Raw genomic sequence first — 19,981 nt, forward strand, 5'->3', positions numbered from 1 at the left:
CAAAGGCTGGAACAACCCAGTGAAGGTTAGCTTAGGAGGGGGCAAGCCTATGTCATCGGATAGTTCATCCTCCCTGACTTCCCCTTCCTCACAATCCAGTTCACTCTCCTCCTGTGATAAGGCTGAGGAGCTAAAGCAGTCCTCCCCCTGGGTTTCCAGCCCTTCTGGTACCCTAGGTGAGGATGCCACTGAGGCAGCATTTGTGGCTGCTGCAGCAATGTCAGGCATTGCTGGAAGGCCTGCATCATTATGTCTGAAAATTGGGGGCCCCTGAGGGAGCTTGCTGGCTGGGGGCCCCTGCCTGCCTGTGTGGGGGGGTAGAGGCTGATCTCAGGGAGGCAGCATGAGGGTGGGGGATTGCCACCTCTGAGGGAGACCCCAAGGACTAGGGGTGTCAAAGGGGATTCTTGCCTGCAATATGGTTGTCTCCCCTGCAGTCCCACCTGCTGTAGCCTTTCTTTTCTTTCCCTGCGTGGGGATGGATTTGAGGCCAATTGCCCTCTTGCAAATCTGTTCCAGTCTTTAATGCCTCCTCCTTTCCTATTTAGATGGCTTGGGAGGCTGTGGGGCTTGTGACCCGCCCCCCCCTGCTTCCAGCTCTGTCCTGGGGGAGAGGTGCTTCTTTTTGTCTCTGCCTTTCCTCCCCCCCCTTCTCTGGGCAGCCTGAGGGGTGGTCACTTACCTGGTGGGACTGCCGGCTGTTGTTGCCAGTACTGTGTCCTGCCAGTCTCCTGTTGCCTTGGGCGCTGCCATCTTGGAACACGTGGTCCCTTATGGTTTCAAAATGGCGCCTGTGCCAGGAGATGAAGGTGCCCCTTTTGAATCTTCTGGCTGGGCGGCTTGTGCTCCGAAGAGCTGCCGTGCGCCTCCGCTGCCGTTTTCTTTGCTTCCCATGCCGCTGGAGTCCTTGCTCTGCCCGTGAGCCCCCTCCAATGAGGTGGATCACATACAAATGGGCAGGCACTCCGCAGCGTTTGCAAGGCTCCCTTCCAGGGGGCGGGGGGGCTCCACGCCACCCTCGCCTGTCCCTTCTCTCGATCCGCAGCTCTTGGGGAAGTCTCCGGCGCCGCTGGCATCCTTGCAGCAGGGCTTGCCTGCCAGAAGCTGATGCCCTCCGTCTCCTGCTCACCCGGCAAATCCCTTTCTGAGTGTTGCTTGTCTCACTCAGAAGCCTGGGGGGGCTTTTGGCCGATCCTTACAGTCCAGGGAGTTGCCAGCTCGCCTGGGATGCTGTAGGAGGGAGACACTGGAATTTTCCTTCCTTCCCTTTCTTGAATATCTTCGATCTGTCAGAGATCCAGGATGGTCAACCGTCCATTTGAGTGGACTGAGTCTAAAAACTGGGTGGAGCCTGGTGGACCAGAGGCTTATACAAAGAGCTCTGATGACTCAGTCCAATCAACGAGAGGATAAAGTCAACCCATCCTGGATACTCCTCCCCCTCACTATGGAGAAAGTAGCAGGCTTGAAAATAAACAAAGACAAAACAAAGATTATGACAAAGAATATGCCAGCAACACAAAAGGAAGAGTTGTCAGAAACTTTGCAGATTCAAATTACAAGTAAGGTTAAATATTTGGGGATATATTTATCACCTAGATGCAGTACTCTTAAGGAGGACAATTATACTAGACTAAAACAACAAATAGCAACTGATCTGATGAAATGGGAAAATTTGCATCTATCAATGATGGGAAGAATTTCTACAATTAAAATGAACATTTTACCTAGAATTTTATACCTGTTCCAGACAATCCCAATCAGATTGGGTAAGGACTTTTTTCAAAATTTAAACAAAATAGCTTTGAAGTTTATTTGGCAAGGGAAAAAAGCTAGAATAAAACTTAAATTGTTACAAGATGCTAGAATTAGAGGAGGATTGGGCCTACCTGATTGGGAGCTATACTACCAAGCAACAAACTTGATGTGGATTAAGGAGTGGATATCATTAAAAAATTCTAGATTATTGAATGTAGAAGGTCATGATTTACTGTTGGGATGGCATGCTTTCTTATGGTATAAGGGAACTAAAGCACATGGTTATATTAGAAGACATTATATAAGGGAGGCATTGTTACTAAACTGGGAAAAGGTAAAAAGATTACACTACTTAAAAATTCCAGTCTGGATATCAACAATTGAAGCATTTTCATATCCAATAATATATAAAAAGGAACAAACAGCTAGATATATTGAAATATTGATTGCAGAGGGTGAACTCAAATCTATCCAAGAATTAAAACAAGAAGGTATAGAAATGAACTGGTATTCATATGTACAGATACAATCTAGATATAATGAAGATAGAAAATCCAAAGGTTTTTACAATATAATGACTGAGTTAGACAAAATTTTAACAGGCACTGTCTGCCTCTGCTTTGCTGCTGCTTTGGCTGCCATTGAAACGGGAAGGGGGGCCTTGGTATTTGGGAGGGGAATCATGATGTGCTGGAGGAAGCTTCTAGACGCTGTTTGACCATCTTACTGTGCATGTGGAAGAAGGGAGTTTCCCGCCAAGGTTAACTGTCCAGCATTCCATCTTGGTGATGCCTTTTGAAGTTATCTCCCACCTGACAGTTGGGTGCATTATAATTGGACTATGGACTGGGGTGCCAAGGGGAGGGGATTGAGTTATACATGATATTATTCGCTTTCATGCTTAATTAATCAGATTCAGTTTAGCTTTGCAACTGTTCGTTTATAATTAGTAAAAGTACACTTGATTTCAATTCAAATGGAGTTGAGTGGTTTCTTTCCTGATTACTAAATGAAGTCGATGCTGGCAGGTACTGATGAAAAAGTAATTAAAAAACTATATGGATATTTATTGGAGGTTAAATTACAAGAAGAACAAGTCAAAGAAACTATCATAGCTTGGGGGAAAAATTTTAGGTATAGGATTGATTTAGAGAAATGGCAGAAACTGTGGTCTCAAAATTATAAAATGACAATGTCTACTGCATATAGAGAAAATTTGTATAAGATGTTTTACAGGTGGCATCTACCCCCAACCAGAATTGCAAGAATGTCCAAGAATAAATCAGAAAAGTGTTGGAAATGTCATCAGATACCGGGCTCATATTACCACATGTGGTGGACTTGCATTGAAGCTAAAAGATACTGGACTAAAATCCACATGTGATTGGAGAAAATGGCACACAAACAAATAGACTTTTAACCAGAGGTCTTTTTATTGGGGATCATACCAGAAATTTATAACAAAGACTTAAAATATCTGATTGTAAATGTGTTAACAGCAGCCAGAATCGTATTTGCAAAAAACTGGAAAAATGAAACAATACCAAAAGAGGAAGAAGTTATTCGAAAAATAATGGACTGTGCTGAAATGAGTAAATTGACACTTGAAATTAGAGAACAAGAGGACGAGCAATTTTATAAGATATGGGACTTGTTTTATCAGTGGCTGGGGGAAAAAACTTGGAAATGAAAAATGTTTTACTCATGCTTTAACAGAAGGAGTTAAATGATAACACAATCATGCTGTGAAATAAATTAACAACGATACAATGAAAAACTGATATATCCTGGGACTTCCTGGGAGGAGCCTACTGGTGAAGGCAGCAAAAAATCAGCTGCCTCCGAATTCCTGGCTACGTACCTGTTTAGAGGATCTTCCATCTGACGTCTTATCAGGTTTTCTTATCCTTCAGGCAAGAGGGAAAGAAGAAACTGTTTTGCTGGCAAATGCTCTTCGATTTTTGCAGCTTTTGTGCTTGCAAGGAAAGGGGGGCGAGCCCAAGGCAGAACGGCTGTCCGTGCTGGGAACTTCAAACTGCCTTGTGCAGGACAAAGTAGGTCTCTCCCACTCTGCTCTAAGTTTTGTTTGATTTAATCTTATCACGAGCTGAATCCGTTTACTGCGAGGACAATAATTGCTTATCAACATTTTAGTTTCTTCTCTTTTTCTCCTCCGAAAAATTATTTACTCAGAGGCTTTTAAAATGGCGCCGAGCAGGCTGGTTTCTCCGGTAATAACGAACACTTTTTGCTAATCCTCACAAGACTTCAAAAGAATTCAAAACAAAAGAGATAGCTTATCAAATGTTTTGGTTTCACAATAGAAGAATTTTACTCCTTCATTAACTTTGTTATTTGGAAGTTAAATGGTGATGAATCTGTTGAACGGTCTTGTTACAATGTTTACTCACTGAAAGTTTTGCCAAGCCTTAAACTTCAAAATAAAAGCCTCTTTACTTAAAGCTGCATATTTAGGCGATAGAGTTTTATTAACTGCAGGCAGACAAATTTTGAAATGGCCTCAAAACCAAATATTAACTTGAAGTCTTCACCCTCTACTTCCAGGGGTACACCCTCAGTGCCTGGCACAAAGCTGCAGCCTCCGCTTCCTACGCCCCCTGCTGGGGATGTATTAACGAAAGAATTTTTTCTGAGTAATCTAAGCGAGGCTCTTAATGCACAGACAATTAAAATGGAAGATAAATTTAGAGATAATAGAGAGGAGAGAAAAGAGGAAATAAAAGAAATGAAAGAAGAAATTAAAAGTGAAATTAAAAGTGAAATAAAAGGACTTAAACAGGAGTTGTATGAGAAATTTGAGGCTAAGGTTGATAAAATTAGAGACGACATGCTGAGTCTTGTAACTGTATTAACAGAACATATTTCTGGAGTGGAAGATACTCTAGAGGTTCTTAATGATGCCAATGCTAACTTGACATTGAAAACAGAGGTGGTGGAACAAAAAGTGGAAAATGCTGAAAAAGAAATTATTATGATACAGTACCGACAAATGGAGCTTGCATTAAGAGTAAGGGGGCTGCGTGAGGAGAAACAGGAGAACCTGAAACAGATCCTATCGGAAGCTTTTGACCGCCTGATGGGAAGACCAGGGACCAACCAAGGCTGGCAAATTGACAAAGCTTACCGCGTTAACTCCTGGCTGGCAAAGCAGAAGCAGCTTCCTCGAGACATCGTTATATATTTTACTACAAGAGAGTTCAGAAATATGGTACTGCAAGCGTCTTATAACACTAAGCTTCAAATTGGCGGTCAAGACCTGGCTGTTTTGAAAGAGATACCACCTCAAATGTTAAGAGCCAGAAGAGACTACGCTTTTTTGGTCGAAGAACTCAGAAACCGTCAGATACAGTATAGATGGGATGCACCATTCGGCATCATATTTACATTTGATAAGCAAAGGTACCGCCTCAATTCTGTATGGAAAGCCCGAGATTTTTATTATAATATATTGAAGGCTGGACACCCTGCACCATCTGGACCTAGAGAAAGACCACAAGAAGGACAGGATAGACAGCAAACTACACAACCACCAGACAAGATGGAGCATCTCTCTTCTCTAGAAGTGCAAGGTGCTATGGAACCAAGACCTAGCCGCATGACTACTAGACGTATGGAGAAACAAGCTAAGAAGCAACAGTATCAACAATTATCGGCCATCGATCAAGGAACTACAACAACAAATCTGGAAGCAGTGGGAGGAGCTAAACCTAAGGTTAAACAGGCCGTGCAGGAAGCTCTAAAAATGCTTCAACCAACCAAAGATGACAACTAAGATTTTAACATGGAATGTCAACGGACTGAACTCTCCACAGAAGAGGAAGAAAATATTTCATTATCTTAAACAGTTTAAGAACGATGTAATTTGTTTGCAAGAAACTCATATCAAGTCAACTGATCAAAAATATCTGATCAACTCAAAACTTGGTCAACATTTTGCAGCTTCTGCTATGGAAAAGAAGAATGGTATAGTTGTATACTTAAGAAAAGATATGAAAGCTGAATTAATAGAAGCAGATCCCTTCGGAAGATATATTGCTTTAGACTTGATCTTAGAAGGGAAAAAGACATTACTTTTGGGAATTTATGCACCCAATCAACAGCAAGATAGATTCTATAGAAATCCTCATGCTAAATTAGTACAGTGGGACTATAGTTCCTGTATACTATTGGGTGACTGGAATGGAGTGATAGACACTAAGAGAGATAAGAAGATTTCCCGCCTAAATACCAAGATGCGAGCAAAGTTACCCAAATCCTTCTTTGACATTATGGATGATTTTGAATTGAGAGATATCTGGCGAGAAAGAAATGCAGAGGAATATGACTTCACTTTCTTCTCGGACAGGCATCAATCCCTTTCAAGGATTGATTTTATTCTAACTACTAATGATTTGCTTTCTAGGGTCAAGAAAACAAAGATTGCAGCTAGAGTCCTTTCGGACCATAACCCAGTTTGGATGGAGTTGGGAAGGGTAGTGCAGGCAAGAAGGTTTTGGAGACTGAATGAAAATTTATTTAGATATGAAAACTATATTAATGATTGTAAAAAATTACTATCTGAATATTTTGTTTTGAATATGAATAAGGGTACATCTATGGAATTTGTATGGGATGCAAGCAAAGCGTATATGAGAGGAGTTTTGATGAATATAAATAAAACACATAGAAATAAGCAAGGGTTAAAACGAACAGAACTGGAAGAGGAAATTAAGAGAAAAGAGCTGGAGTTAACAAGGAAACCAGACGATACAAAGGTTAAGGAAACTATTAACATATTAAAATCTCAATTTGACATGTTGATCTCTGACCAGGTAGCTACTAATTTATTATATGCAAAACACAATACTTTTTGTAATGCAAACAAACCTGGCAGATGGTTAGCTTATCAGATTAGGAAAAAAAGGAAAACTCGAAATATATCTAAAATGATTTACAGAGGGAAGGAGGTGTTCCAACAGGAAGAGATTCAAAAGGCTTTCTGGGAATTTTTTACAGAACTGTATAAAGGGGATAAAATTAATGGTTTAGACATAGACAAATATTTAGACAAGGAGAAAATACCTTCAGTTAGAGAAGAACACAGGCAAAAATTGAATCAACCAATAACCTCGGGGGAAATCCTGCAGGTAATTAAGCAATTAAAGCCAGGGAAAGCACCAGGTACAGATGGCTTGACAGCGGTTTACTATAAAAACTTACAGTTAGAAATGGTAGAACCTCTTAGAGAATTATTTAATATGATTCAAACGGAAGGTAAAGTCCCTCCATCTTGGAAGACAGCGTTTATATCTTTGATACCCAAAGAAGATCAAGATACTACTCAACCCAAAAATTATAGACCCATTTCATTACTGAATGTAGATTATAAAATTTTTACTAAAATATTAGCAAATAGGTTAATGTTGGTCATTCAACAATTGATACATACGGACCAAACAGGTTTTATACAAGGGAGACAGATGAAAAGTAATGTCAGATTAATTATTAATGCATTAGAATATTTGGGAAAGAACAACCAGATCCCTGCTGCGTTTATATTTTTGGATGCTGAGAAGGCCTTTGATCGAGTTAACTGGCAATTTCTGTTGAAGATATTGCAAAAAATGCAGATAGGAGATAATTTTTTACAGTCAATTAAAGCAATATACCAACAGCAAACAGCACAAATCATAGTCAATGGAAGTTTAACAGACTCTATTCAAATTGGAAAAGGTACAAGACAGGGTTGTCCTTTGTCCCCATTATTGTTTATTATAACTTTGGAAGTATTGTTGAATAAAATACGGGGCTTGGATGGTTTAAAAGGGATCAAGATTAGGCAGCAAGAATATAGAGTCCGCGCTTTTGCGGATGATTTGGTCATAATATTGGAACAACCGCAGGAATCCAGTATGGTTTTAATGAATACGATTAATCAATATGGTCAAGTGTCTGGCTTTAAAATAAACTTAGGAAAAACCAAAACATTAGCTATAAATATGAATATTAAACAAAAGGAAGAATTAGGAGTGATGCTAGGATGTGAGGTAGTTAAAAAAGTCAAATATCTTGGAGTTAACATTTTAACTTCAAATGGGAAGTTATATAAGCATAATTATGAACCACTTTGGCATAGCATACAGACAGAGATGAAAAAATGGGAGAAATTGCACTTATCTTTGCTGGGCAGGATAGCGGCAGTGAAAATGAACATTTTACCAAAATTTTTATTTCTTTTCCAAATGTTACCTATACTTAAAAAAGATGCGAACCTTTTAGAATGGCAGAAGGGTATCAACAAATTTGTGTGGGCAGGAAAGAAGCCGAGGGTAAAGATGAAAATAATGCAAGATGTACGTGAGAGAGGAGGACTGAAACTACCTAATTTAAAACTATACTATGATGCAGTGGTATTATCTGTAATTAGTGATTGGATTCATTTAACCAATGATAGAATATTGAACATTGAGGGACACGATCTGGTATTTGGTTGGCACGCTTACCTGTTATTCAACAAAAAATTGGATAAGAACTTTAAAAGTCATATTTTAAGAAATGCTTTATTGCGGGTTTGGAAGAAATACCAATATAAATTAAATGACAAGATACCCATGTGGGCAATTCCTAGACATGCAATTGAAAATATGAATACAGCACAAAAACAGGACAGATTTACTTACAGACAGCTTCTTACCTCGGAAAGGGGGGTATTACAATTAAAATCTTTAGAGGTATTAAAAGAGGAGAAGGTAATTCAAACATGGTTCCAGTATGGGCAATTACAGGCTAGGTGGAAAATAGATCAAAAAATTGGTTTTATTCAAGTTGAGGATAATCTGTTTAAACAAATAAGAGATCAAAGCTTAATGCATATAAAGAGGATATATAATGTATTAATACAGATGGATTCGGAAACAGAATTAGTTAAAGATTGTATGATAAAATGGGCTCAAAATATTGAGGAACCAATAATGTTGGATACATGGGAAAGAATCTGGGTAAGAAATGTGAAATTTACACAAGCTCAAAATCTGAGAGAAAATTTTTACAAGATGTTCTATAGATGGCATTTAGATCCTAAAAAGTTGGCTTCTATGTATCCGAATGTACAGCCTAAATGTTGGAGATGTGGTTCTCTCGATGCTACATATTATCATATATGGTGGACCTGCCAAAAGGTTAAAGCATTTTGGATAAAAATATGGTGGGTCATGCAAAATGTTTTTAAAAGAAGGATAAAGTTTAGTCCTCAGTTATTTTTACTAGGTATATGTACTGACTTTACAGTGGTAGAGACCAACTTGACTCTGCACCTGATAACTGCAGCAAGACTGTTGGTGGCGCAATATTGGAAGAAGGAAGACTTGCCTACAATTCAAGAATGGACATTGAAAGTAACAAACTTAGCTGAAATGGCTAAAATATCGGCATATCTCAAAGATCATTCAAATGAGAGATATAAACGAGACTGGAAAAAATGGATTGACTATATACAAAATAAATACGGGACTAAGAAATTCCAGTTAGCCTATGCTTAAGATCAGAAATGATTTAAATTGTTTAAAGTTAGTTCAGTAAGAAGAAGCTAAGGTCAATCTAGAATGTTATTAATTTCTTTATTTCTTTTTTCTCAATAGATTTTAGACTGTGTTAGTTAAAATTCTATACCGTGTACGGGTTCTGGGAAGTCGGGGGGGGGGAAGGAGGAGGGGGGGTGGGGGGGTGGAGGGAGGGAGGGGTATACACACAAAAAAAATTGTACTTCAATGTTTTAATGATTGACAAATGATGACATATTTGTGTTTTTTTTTTTAAAGAAAAATAAAAATAAAAAAAAAAAAAGTTCGAAAAACTGATATATCTATGAATTGAATACTTTAGAATATTTTGCTTTAAAAAGGATAAGGATAATAATGATTTTATGTATACTTGATAGAGGATTGGTGATATAATGTATAATGTTAAGAACATACTACAAGGATATTTTGTTGTTGATAATTTTAATAAGGGAATAATTGAAAATTGGTATATAAATGTAGCGACTATTTAGAATATTTTGTTGAAAAATGAAGGAATAAGTTTGAATGTATGATGTACAAGGATAATAATGAACATAAGCATACCTGATAGTTGATTGGTGGAATTATGCATAATTGAAAATAGTGATATACAAATATAAATGGTTGGTAAAAAAAATTTCTATCACATGGGGATTATATAAAGGTATACTGTTATCAAATAGACAATCAAGAATGTAAGGGAATTATGATTTATTGGAAAAAAATAATACTAATTGTAATTGAACATATACTGTACAATGAAAGCGAGGTATTTAGTTATACTAGATGAAAAATCTGAGATGGTAAATGTTATTCGAGAATATGGATGTTAAAACACTAGTAACCAAACGACATGCTGTATGTGATGATGTTTTTTGTTTTGTTTTGTTTTATTGTTGTGTGTATGTGTTGTCTATGTAATAAAAATAAAAATTTATATAAAAAAAAAGACGATTACTCTATGTATGAATAGCAAAAGCAAAAACAAATCCCCCAGCGGGTAGGAGAAACCCACTAAATGGACAAGGATCTATCCTGCCACTTGGTTAGAACCGGAGGGATGGCGACCACATAAAAAGGAAGGAGAGAGAGAAAGTAGTTGAAATCGAGACATCTGTTACTATTATTGACAACCCAAAGAAGAGGAGGACAACGTGAAATTGTCAGAGAGGGTGAGCTGGAAAGAAAGAGGCTCTGGGAAGGAGACTGTTTTTGCAGTTCAGATTTTTGCTGAAAAGAAGTGAGAGCATAGATACTGAGTTGGAATTGACAGTCTGAATAACTTGAAGGAATTGGCCACAGTGAGAATGAAAACCTGGCATGGACAACAGGAGTAGAACATAGTAACTGCTGAGAAGACTTGGAAGGCACAGAAAGGATTATTTAACAGTCAGGTTGGTTGTTGACTTTTTTCTTCTTGCTCTTCCTTCTACTGTTTTGTTTTTCCCAAAGAATAGTTGAACTTACAAGAATTTGGTATTTATTCGCCTTGGAACTTGGAATGGTACCAGAGACAGTAGAGATAGAACTGTTTTGGAACAATTAGAGGGCATCTTTACCCACCCCCTTTATTTCCCTTTGCCGCTGGACTTGTTATATTAACTGATTGACACTAACAGTGATACTGAGGAGTGGGTGACACCTAGAGGATTATAAATTTGAACCGTGAAATCTGATGCAAGAAAACCAACGGTGGCATAAGCTGATATATATATACATAGAGAGAAACTAATTACTAGAATTGAATACCTGTATAACTGATACAATTGAGAGACATCTATTTGTATAAGATAACAGTGTGATATATAACTCTATGATATATAATAATTAAGGATCAAAAACAGAATAGAATAATACATTGGAATGTTTAGATATTGAAACATGATATTAAGGTTAATTATTGTTAAATATTGAGATATATAATTATTGATACCATTAATATTGCTGATAAAGTAGAAGTAAAGTAGAATTTATACGCAATTGTGGGCAAGGATAAATAGGAGGATAAAAATGGCAACTTCAGTAAAGTTAGTGAAAAAAACTACACCCAATATGATTTCGGCAACATTCCCCTCCTCAAATCAAAGATCAATTGAGAGCGCATTGGGGCTGGAGAAAGGTGGAACAATGGCAGGAACAACGGGACCAGCACCAACAATGCAGAGTATGCAATTGATGCTCCAGATGATATAAGAGACATTGACAAAAAGCCAGGAAGTGACGGCTACAAATCATGAAGAGACAAGGAGGAATCATGAAGAAATGAAAAATGAAATGGGAGAATTGAAAGGAAATATCAAAAACGTGGATGACAAAATTGAAAAGATACAGAATGCCTTAGCAATCAACGAACAGAAAATCCAGAACATTGAAACAAAAATAGAACAAACAGATCAGAAGATGGAAAAAATGGAGCTGGAATACAGACAAGTTAATAAAGAATTAGAGTTATCAATAATCCGACTTGAAAATGAAAGAGTTGCATTCTACCTAAGATTCCAAAACATACAGTCCGGTGGAGTCCTTAGTCGCTACTTGGAATACAGTGGCGGCGGGGGTCTAAACCGGATTGCGCCTTTACGGCTTCTCCGAGGTAGCGGATCCAGGAGGGCTCCTTGGTTCACCGAGGAACTCCGGGAGATGAAGTGCCAAAAGAGACGCCTAGGGCGCTGCTGGAGGACCAGTAACTCTGAGTCAGACGGAGCACTGATGAGAGCCTATATCAGAGCCTATCTTGTGGCAATACGGGCGGCGAAATGTACGCATTTTGCCGCCCTTATTGCATCCGCTGAATCGCTCCCAGCCACCTTGTTTAGAATAACCTGCTCCCTCTTGAAAGGGAGGGACGCGGATGACCCTTTACAAGGTAGAGCTGAGGAATTTGTTCAGTTTCTAATGGATAAAGTCGCTCGGATTCGGACAGACCTGGACTCCAATTGCATGGTACCAGCCAAGGTACCGGGGGAAGGTCTTGAGCGGAGCTTATGGAGCGAGTTTCAACTTGTCGCTCCTGAGGAAGTGGACAAAGCCATGGGAGCGGTGAGTGCCTCCACCTATATACTGGACCCGTACCCCTCCTGGAGTTTTGACCAGCAGGGAGGTGACACGCGGCTGGATCCAGACGATAATTAACACCTCTCTCCGGGAGGGATCCTTTCTGCTTCTCTTAAAGGATGCGGTGGTGAGACCCCTCCTGAAGAAACCTTCTCTGGATCCAGCCATTTTGGGTAACTATCGTCCAGTCTCCAACCTCCCCTTTGTAGGGAAGGTTGTTGAGAAAGTGGTGGCCTTTCAACTCCAGCGGTCCTTGGATGAAACCGATTATCTGGATTCCTTTCAGTCCGGATTCAGGCCTGGCTACAGTACGGAAACTGCTTTGGTCACGCTGATCGATGATCTCTGGAGAGCCAGGGATAGGGATCATTCCTCTATCCTAGTGTTCCTTGACCTCTCAGCGGCCTTTGATACCATCAACCATGGTATCCTTCTGCGACGGTTGCGGGAGGTGGGAGTGGGAGGCACCGTTCTTCGGTGGTTCTCCTCTTACCTCTCGGACAGGTCGCAGTCGGTGTTGGTCGGAGGACAGAGGTCGACCCCTAGACCCCTCAACTATGGTGTGCCGCAGGGTTCGGTCCTGTCCCCCCTCCTATTTAACATCTACATGAAGCCACTGGGTGAGATCATGCGCCGGCACGGGATTAAGTATCACCAATATGCGGATGATACACAGTTGTATCTGTCCGCCTCGTGTCAACTCAGTGAAGCGGTAGAAGTGATGTGCCAGTGCCTGGAGGCTGTTAGGGTCTGGATGGGAACGAACAAGCTTGCACTCAATCCCGACAAGACCGAGTGGCTATTGATGCTCCCTCCCAAAGATGGTCCAGCTATTCCATCGCTCAGCCTGGGGGGTGAAATTATATGCCCCTCAGAGAAGGTTCGCAATTTGGGAGTCCTCCTGGACCCGCAGCTGACTTTAGAGCACCATTTGTCGGCTGTGACCAGGGGGGCCTTTGCCCAGGTTCGCCTGGTGCACCAATTGCGACCCTACCTGGACCGGGAGGCCCTTCGGATAGTCACTCACACCCTCGTGACCTCAAGACTGGATTGGGGCTGCCCTTGAAGAGTGTTCGAAGACTTCAGCTTGTCCAGAATGCAGCCGCGCAAGCGATTGTGGGTGCACCTCAGTACACCCATGTCACACCTATCCTCCGTGAGCTGCACTGGCTGCCCATTGGTCTCCGGACACGCTTCAAGGTGCTAGTCATTACTTTTAAAGCCCTACATGGTATCAGACCTGGGTACTTGAGAGACTGCCTCCTGCCGATTACCTCCCAAAGACCGGTTAGATCCCACAGACTAGGTCTCCTCTGAATTCTATCTGCCGGCCAATGCCGGCTGGCAACTCCCCGGGGGAGGGCCTTCTCTGTAGCTGCTCCGGCCCTCTGGAACGATCTCCCCGTCGAGATCCGGACCCTTACCACCCTTCCGGCTTTCCGCAAAGGTACTAAGACCTGGTTGTTCCGGCAGGCCTAGGGCTGTTGAATCTTCCAGCCTTCCTCAATCCTGACAAGACCGAGTGGCTATGGATGTTGCCCCCGAAGGACAGTCCAGATAGTCCATCCTTAATCCTGAGGGGTGAGAATTTACACCCCTCAGAAAGGGCCCGCAACTTGGGGGTCTTCCTGGATCCACAGCTGACATTGGAACACCATCTGTTGGTTGTGACCAGGGGGGCCTTTGCTCAGGTTTGCCTGGTGAATCAATTGCGGCCCTATTTGGATCGGGAGGCACTTCAAACGGTCACTCATGCCCTCATCACCTCAAGACTAGACTACTGTAATGGGGCTGCCCCTGAAAAGCATTCGGAGACTACAATTAGTCCAGAACGCAGCCGCACGAGCGATATTGGGTGTACCAAGATACACCCACGTTATACCTATCCTCCGCGAGCTGCACTGGCTTCCTATTGGTCTCCAGTCGCAATTCAAGGTGCTGGTCATTACCTTTAAAGCCCTACATGGCTTAGGACCAGGATACCTGCGAGACCGCCTACTGCTGCATACCTCCCAATGGCCGGTGAGATCACACAGGGTGGGCCTCCTTCAGGTGCCGTCAGCCAGGCAGTGTCGGTTGGCGGCTCCCCGGAGGAAGGCCTTCTCTGTGGCCGCTCCGACCCTATGGAATGAACTACCCCCAGAGATCCGGACCTTACCCACTCTCATGGCCTTCCGAAAAGCCGTTAAAACCTGGTTATTCCAGCAGGCTTGGGGCTGTTGACCTCATTACTGAGGTCCAGCCCCGACTAGATTGGATGCATGATGATGTTTTAAATTGTCTTCTTTTATGTTTTACTAACTACTTTCTTTTGTTTTGTAAGCCGCCCAGAGTCCTCCGGGATTGGGCTGCCTATAAATCCATTAAATAAATTAATAATAATAATAATAATAATAATAATAATAATAATAATAATAATAATAATAATAATAGTGGAAAATCCGTTTAGAACAAAAAATCAAAAAATTAAGGGCAGATGCTAGTAACTTAAAGAACATGCATGAGCAACGGCTTAAAAACAACAAAATCATAGATCGGCTAATCAGAAGATATAGATTGGATACAAGAAACATCAATGAAACTGTAGAGATTGTAAAACAGCAGATAACAGCAACAGCTACAAAAATTGAAAGATATGAGGCACGAATCATCCAATATAAACAAAATCAGCAATTTCGATCAGACCAACGGCTTTTTTTATCAAAGTCTTAATGTGAATGGTGACACCAAAAGTGAAAAACCAGAAAAACAGGCCACAGTTGAATTCTGGAAAGAATTGTGGGAAAATGCAAAGGACTACAACAAGGAAGCAAAGTGGATACATGACTTTGAGAAAAGCATTGGCAACAAACAAATGCAAGTATTAGAAATAACAACTGAGATGCTCAAAAATTGAGTTAAAAAGGTAAAGAATTGGACATCACCTGGAAAGGACCAATGACATGGTTTCTGGCTCAAATATCTGACCAGTTTACATGCAATATTGGCCAGGCAATTGAATGAAATTTTACAAAAGGGCCAAATTGATGAATGGTTGACAACTGGAAAAACATACTTGATTCAGAAAGATGCAACTAAAGGAACAACACCTGAAAACTACAGACCAATAACATGCTTGCCAACAACCTTCAAATTACTCACAGGCATTATTGCAGATAACATGATGGATTATTTGGAAACAAACAACATCTTGCCAGTAGAGCAAAAAGGCAACAAAAGAAGGAGCAGGGGCACAAAAGATCAGCTCCTAATTGATAAAATGATATTAGAAAATTGTAAGAACAGAAAAACGAACTTGAATATGGTCTGGATTGATTACAAAAACGCATTTGACTCACTGCCACATAGTTGGATCATAAAATGCTTAGAAACAACTGGCATTAGCAAAAATATTACATCCTTTACTGAAAAGGCGATGAAACAATGGAGAACTGAGTTGGCAGTAGGGAATGAGATCTACGGAATGGTTAATATCAAGCAAGGAATTTTCCAGGGTGATTCACTTTCACCTCTTCTCTTCATCATCGCAATGATCCCACTATCAGTAATCTTAAAAAAAATGAAATTAGGCTACCAAACAGCCAAAGAAGCTGAAAAAAATTTGCATTTACTATATGGATGATTTGAAACTCAATGGAAAGTCAGAAATAGAAACCCAATCATTGACAAACACAGTCCGAGTATTCAGCACCGATATTTCAATGCAGTTTGGCATGGAAAAATGCACCACTGTATCCATAAAAAGGGGCAAAATCACTGCATGTGTGGGAATTGAAATGCCCAATGGCCAACTAATTAAATGCAACAAAAATGAAGCCTACAAATATTTAGGCATTCTGCAGTTGGATAACATCAAGCATAGAGAAATAAAAACTATTGTCAGGCGAGAGTACACCAACAGAGTTAGGAAAATTTTGTAATCTAAATTGAATGGTGGAAATACAATCAAGGCCATAAATACCTGGGCAATACCAGTTATAAGATACACAGCTGGTATAGTTAACTGGACACAAGCTGATTTGGACATTTTGGACCGAAAAACCAGGAAACTAATAACAATGCACTACAGTTTACATCCATGTGGTGATACTGATAGACTTTACCTGCCACGAAAATCAGGTGGCAGAGGATTATTACAAGTGAAGCAAACAGTTGAAGAAGAAAAACATGCACTGGCTGATTATTTAAAAGAAAGTCAAGAACATCTATTAATCGAAGTAAAGAACAAAAAACTACTGAAGGCCCAACAGACGAAACAAGAATACAGAAAACATGTGATAAAATCAAGAATGGAGAGTTGGCAGAACAAAGCACTGCATGGCCAATTTCTGGAAAAAATAAAAGATAAAGTGGACAGTGAACAAACTTGGTTATGGTTAACAACAGGTACATTAAAGAAAGAAACAGAGTCACTAATCCTGGCTGCGCAAGAACAAGCTATCCGCACAAATGCCATTAAGGCCAAAATCGAAAAATCCTCTGATGATGCCAAATGCAGACTTTGCAAAGAAGCTGATGAAACTGTTGATCACATACTCAGCTGCTGTAAAAAAATCGTGCAGATTGATTATAAATTGCGGCACAATTCAGTAGCGCAAATGATCCATTGGAATTTGTGCAAAAATTATAATATTAAAACAGCAACAAACTGGTGGGAACATCAGCCTGAAAAAGTCACCGAAAATCAGATGGTCAAGATCTTGTGGGATTTCCGTATACAAACCGACAAAATACTGGCGTATAATACACCAGACATCATACTGGTTGAGAAAAATAAGGTCACAATCATAGACATCGCAATACCAGGTGATAGCAGGGTCGCCGAGAAGGAACATGAAAAAATCGCAAAATACCAGGACTTAAAAATCGAAATTCAACGACTATGGCACAAACCAGCAGTGGTAATTCCAATGGTAATTGGCACACTGGGTGCTATTCCAAAAGCACCGGAATTACATTTAAAACAGTTAAAAATTGACAAAATCACCATCAGTCAAATGCAAAAAGCCGCACTGCTTGGATCTGCACGCATATTACAAAAATATGTTACAACATCCTAGGCCCCTGGGTGGGGCCCGACTAGTAACCAATGCCAAATCCGGCGAAACAACTGGCCGCTGTGATACAATTCTGTTGTGATGATGATGATGATGATGATGATGATGATGATGATGATGATGATGATGATGATAATCTGTTATTGGTACCATTTTCCTTTTAATATTCCTTACCTGCAGATATGCAGATTGCAGTAACATTCCTGCTTGGTTTATTGTAAAGAGTCACTTATAGATCACCAAACCAAGAAAAATGGACTAAAAACAAACAATCCCAAAGGGACTGTAGCAATAGATTAAGTGTATGTTTCATTAAAGGAGAAAAAAATATACAATATGTTGCTACAGCTAGAAGACAATGGCTGATTGTTTGCCAGGCTGGCCTGCTGCCAATTATTAAAAGGCCCTGCTATCACCATTCTACGGGGTTTTGACGTGTCAAAGGGTCTTGGACAACCTTTGAATTATAAAAAATTCCCTTCAAAAAGTCTTCTGTGATAGTTCTTTCATCTGAAAACTGATTCTTGCAAGGGAGAATGCATGGATACTCTGAGTACTCCAACACTTAAATCAGCATAGTCCTCAATTTATCAGTGTATAGGCAGTCTTCAACACCACTTGTTTAGGGACCATCCAAAGTTATGATGGTGCTGAAAAAAGTTACGACTCGTCATGCTTACAGCATGACAGGATCACCAGGATCACCTGACTGCAAACCAGGTTCTTGCCAACCACGATTTCTATGTACCATAATAGCAGCTTCCTGGAGTCCTGTGATGACCATTTGTGATCTTCCCAGTTGGCTTTGGATGAACAAAGTCAATGGGTAAGCCAGCAGGGAAAATCAAAAGAAACAGCCATGTGATGTCTCACTGAACAACCATGGCAGAAAAGGGTATAAAATTGTGCGCAATCACGATTGCTTAGCAATGGATTTTCCTGTCCCAGCCGGGGTCATAAACCGAGGGCAACTTGTAGCATTTTTATGTTTTTATCACTTTCCTTGACAACTTCTACACCTTAGAAGCAGAGCCAGTTTGGCCTAATGGTTAAAGCCATGCACTAGAAGCAGGGACACCCAAGTTATAGCCCTGCCTTAAGCACGGAAAGCAATTGGGTGACAGACTTGTTGCCCAGAATATCAGAAGTAACAATTGACTCCCCCCCTCCAAAAAAACCAACAATCCATCTTTAGAATAAAGAGCTTTTAAAAGAGCTAAAGGAATTAGCTTTAACACAATCGGAGTACATGGAAATTTACTGCAGGCGTAGAGGTGACTGTAAAAATATACCAGAGTATTTTTCAAGAGACAACTGGACTTTCTGGTTTTTCTCTGAAGTCCTTTCGCTTCTTAGATGAGAAGCGAAACGCTTTCTTGAAAAAAAAAAAGCACCTTTGGGACCACCATGACCTGGATGACTGAGAATCTCCATAGACGTATACCAGAGTAAATACACCGGAGATGTGGGCGGAGGGGAGCCCATCGCCAGGAGAGCAAAGGGTCCCTCGACCCGCGGAGCGAAGAGATCGACAGTCGAGGATGGACGCGACGCAAAAGCGCATTCACACACGGCACTAAAACACCCCAGCCCCGGGTTTTTAAAGGTAGGTTGGGCGATAATGGGGGAACGTGCGCAGAAGGAATCGGAAAAGCAGCCCAGGAAGAGCTGGCGCGGAGGTGGAGTGGGAGGAAGAGGGAAGGTGCCTGCCGCCTGCCGCTCGCTTCCTTACCGCTGGCCCAGGTGCAACTCTCCTTGATCGCCTTGTATTTGCTCCCCGACGCTTCCTTCTGCAGCTTCTTTAAAATTTCTTCCATCTTGCCTGCCTTTTCCCGCGGCGCCCAAAGGCAAAGGGAAAGTCTCGGGCCGGGGGTGCGGCGAGAGGATCGGCGCTCAAGAGCTACATCGGGGCTGCGCGCAGCATCTTAGCGGCAGCTGTTGATGAATCATGCTAAGCTCCGGGATCGGGGGGGGGGGCGCACGTCACTCGGCGCGCTCCTGCTCCTCCTCGCCCGGCAGAGGGCAGGCGATGACGGCAGCTCCCTGCGGTGGCGGCCCAGACCTCCGGCCACAGCGCCACCAGTGGGAGGGTGGGGCGGACGGGTCGCCGAGGGGCAGGACGGGGAAGCAGGCGTGCGCTTTGCTGACGTGGGGACCCAAGCCATTCAGTTTTATTTAGCAAACGGTGCTGGGTGAATCAGACTTGCAACCGTCCTCTCTATTCCAGACATCATTTCCTTCCAATGGTAATAGCGTCGTGAATTGCTGTCGCCTCAGAATAAAAAGAGCACCACGGATCCAAAATACTGCAGCAGAAATCTCCTTTCCCCCCTCATTTTGGCAAGATCAATGGTGGGTTATATCTCCAGGAGCAAATAGAAGGCATGCCGACATGCCTAGGAACACAATCGATCCAAAAACTGAGAGAACCGAGTGAATTAAATAATAATCTAAATAATCTAAAATTATCCTGCTATAATGGGAAAGCTTGCCAAGTTCTGCAATGGGTAGTTTTCAGGTATTGTTTAATTGGGGCAGGCAAGACTTGATTGG

General features: G+C 41.3%; 1 protein-coding gene across 2 annotated transcripts in view; it reads right to left on the minus strand.

Moving 5' to 3' along the window:
* ARFGEF3 (ARFGEF family member 3) overlaps window positions 1–19,384 on the minus strand; it is a 152,762-nt gene extending 133,378 nt beyond the window's left edge. For both annotated transcript variants that reach the window (XM_087718387.1, XM_087718386.1), the window contains exon 1: window positions 19,161–19,384. In XM_087718387.1, the coding sequence (XP_087574513.1) occupies window positions 19,161–19,245 (85 nt within the window). In that variant the 5' untranslated portion in view covers window positions 19,246–19,384. The remainder of the gene's footprint in view (window positions 1–19,160) is intronic.
* Between the last annotated feature and the right edge of the window lie 597 nt (window positions 19,385–19,981).

The sequence above is a fragment of the Thamnophis sirtalis genome, unplaced genomic scaffold, assembly GCF_051295495.1.
Source record: "Thamnophis sirtalis isolate CommonGarterSnake01/CBP01778 unplaced genomic scaffold, rThaSir2_p1.2 scaffold_6, whole genome shotgun sequence".
Classification (NCBI taxonomy): Eukaryota; Metazoa; Chordata; class Lepidosauria; order Squamata; family Natricidae; genus Thamnophis; species Thamnophis sirtalis.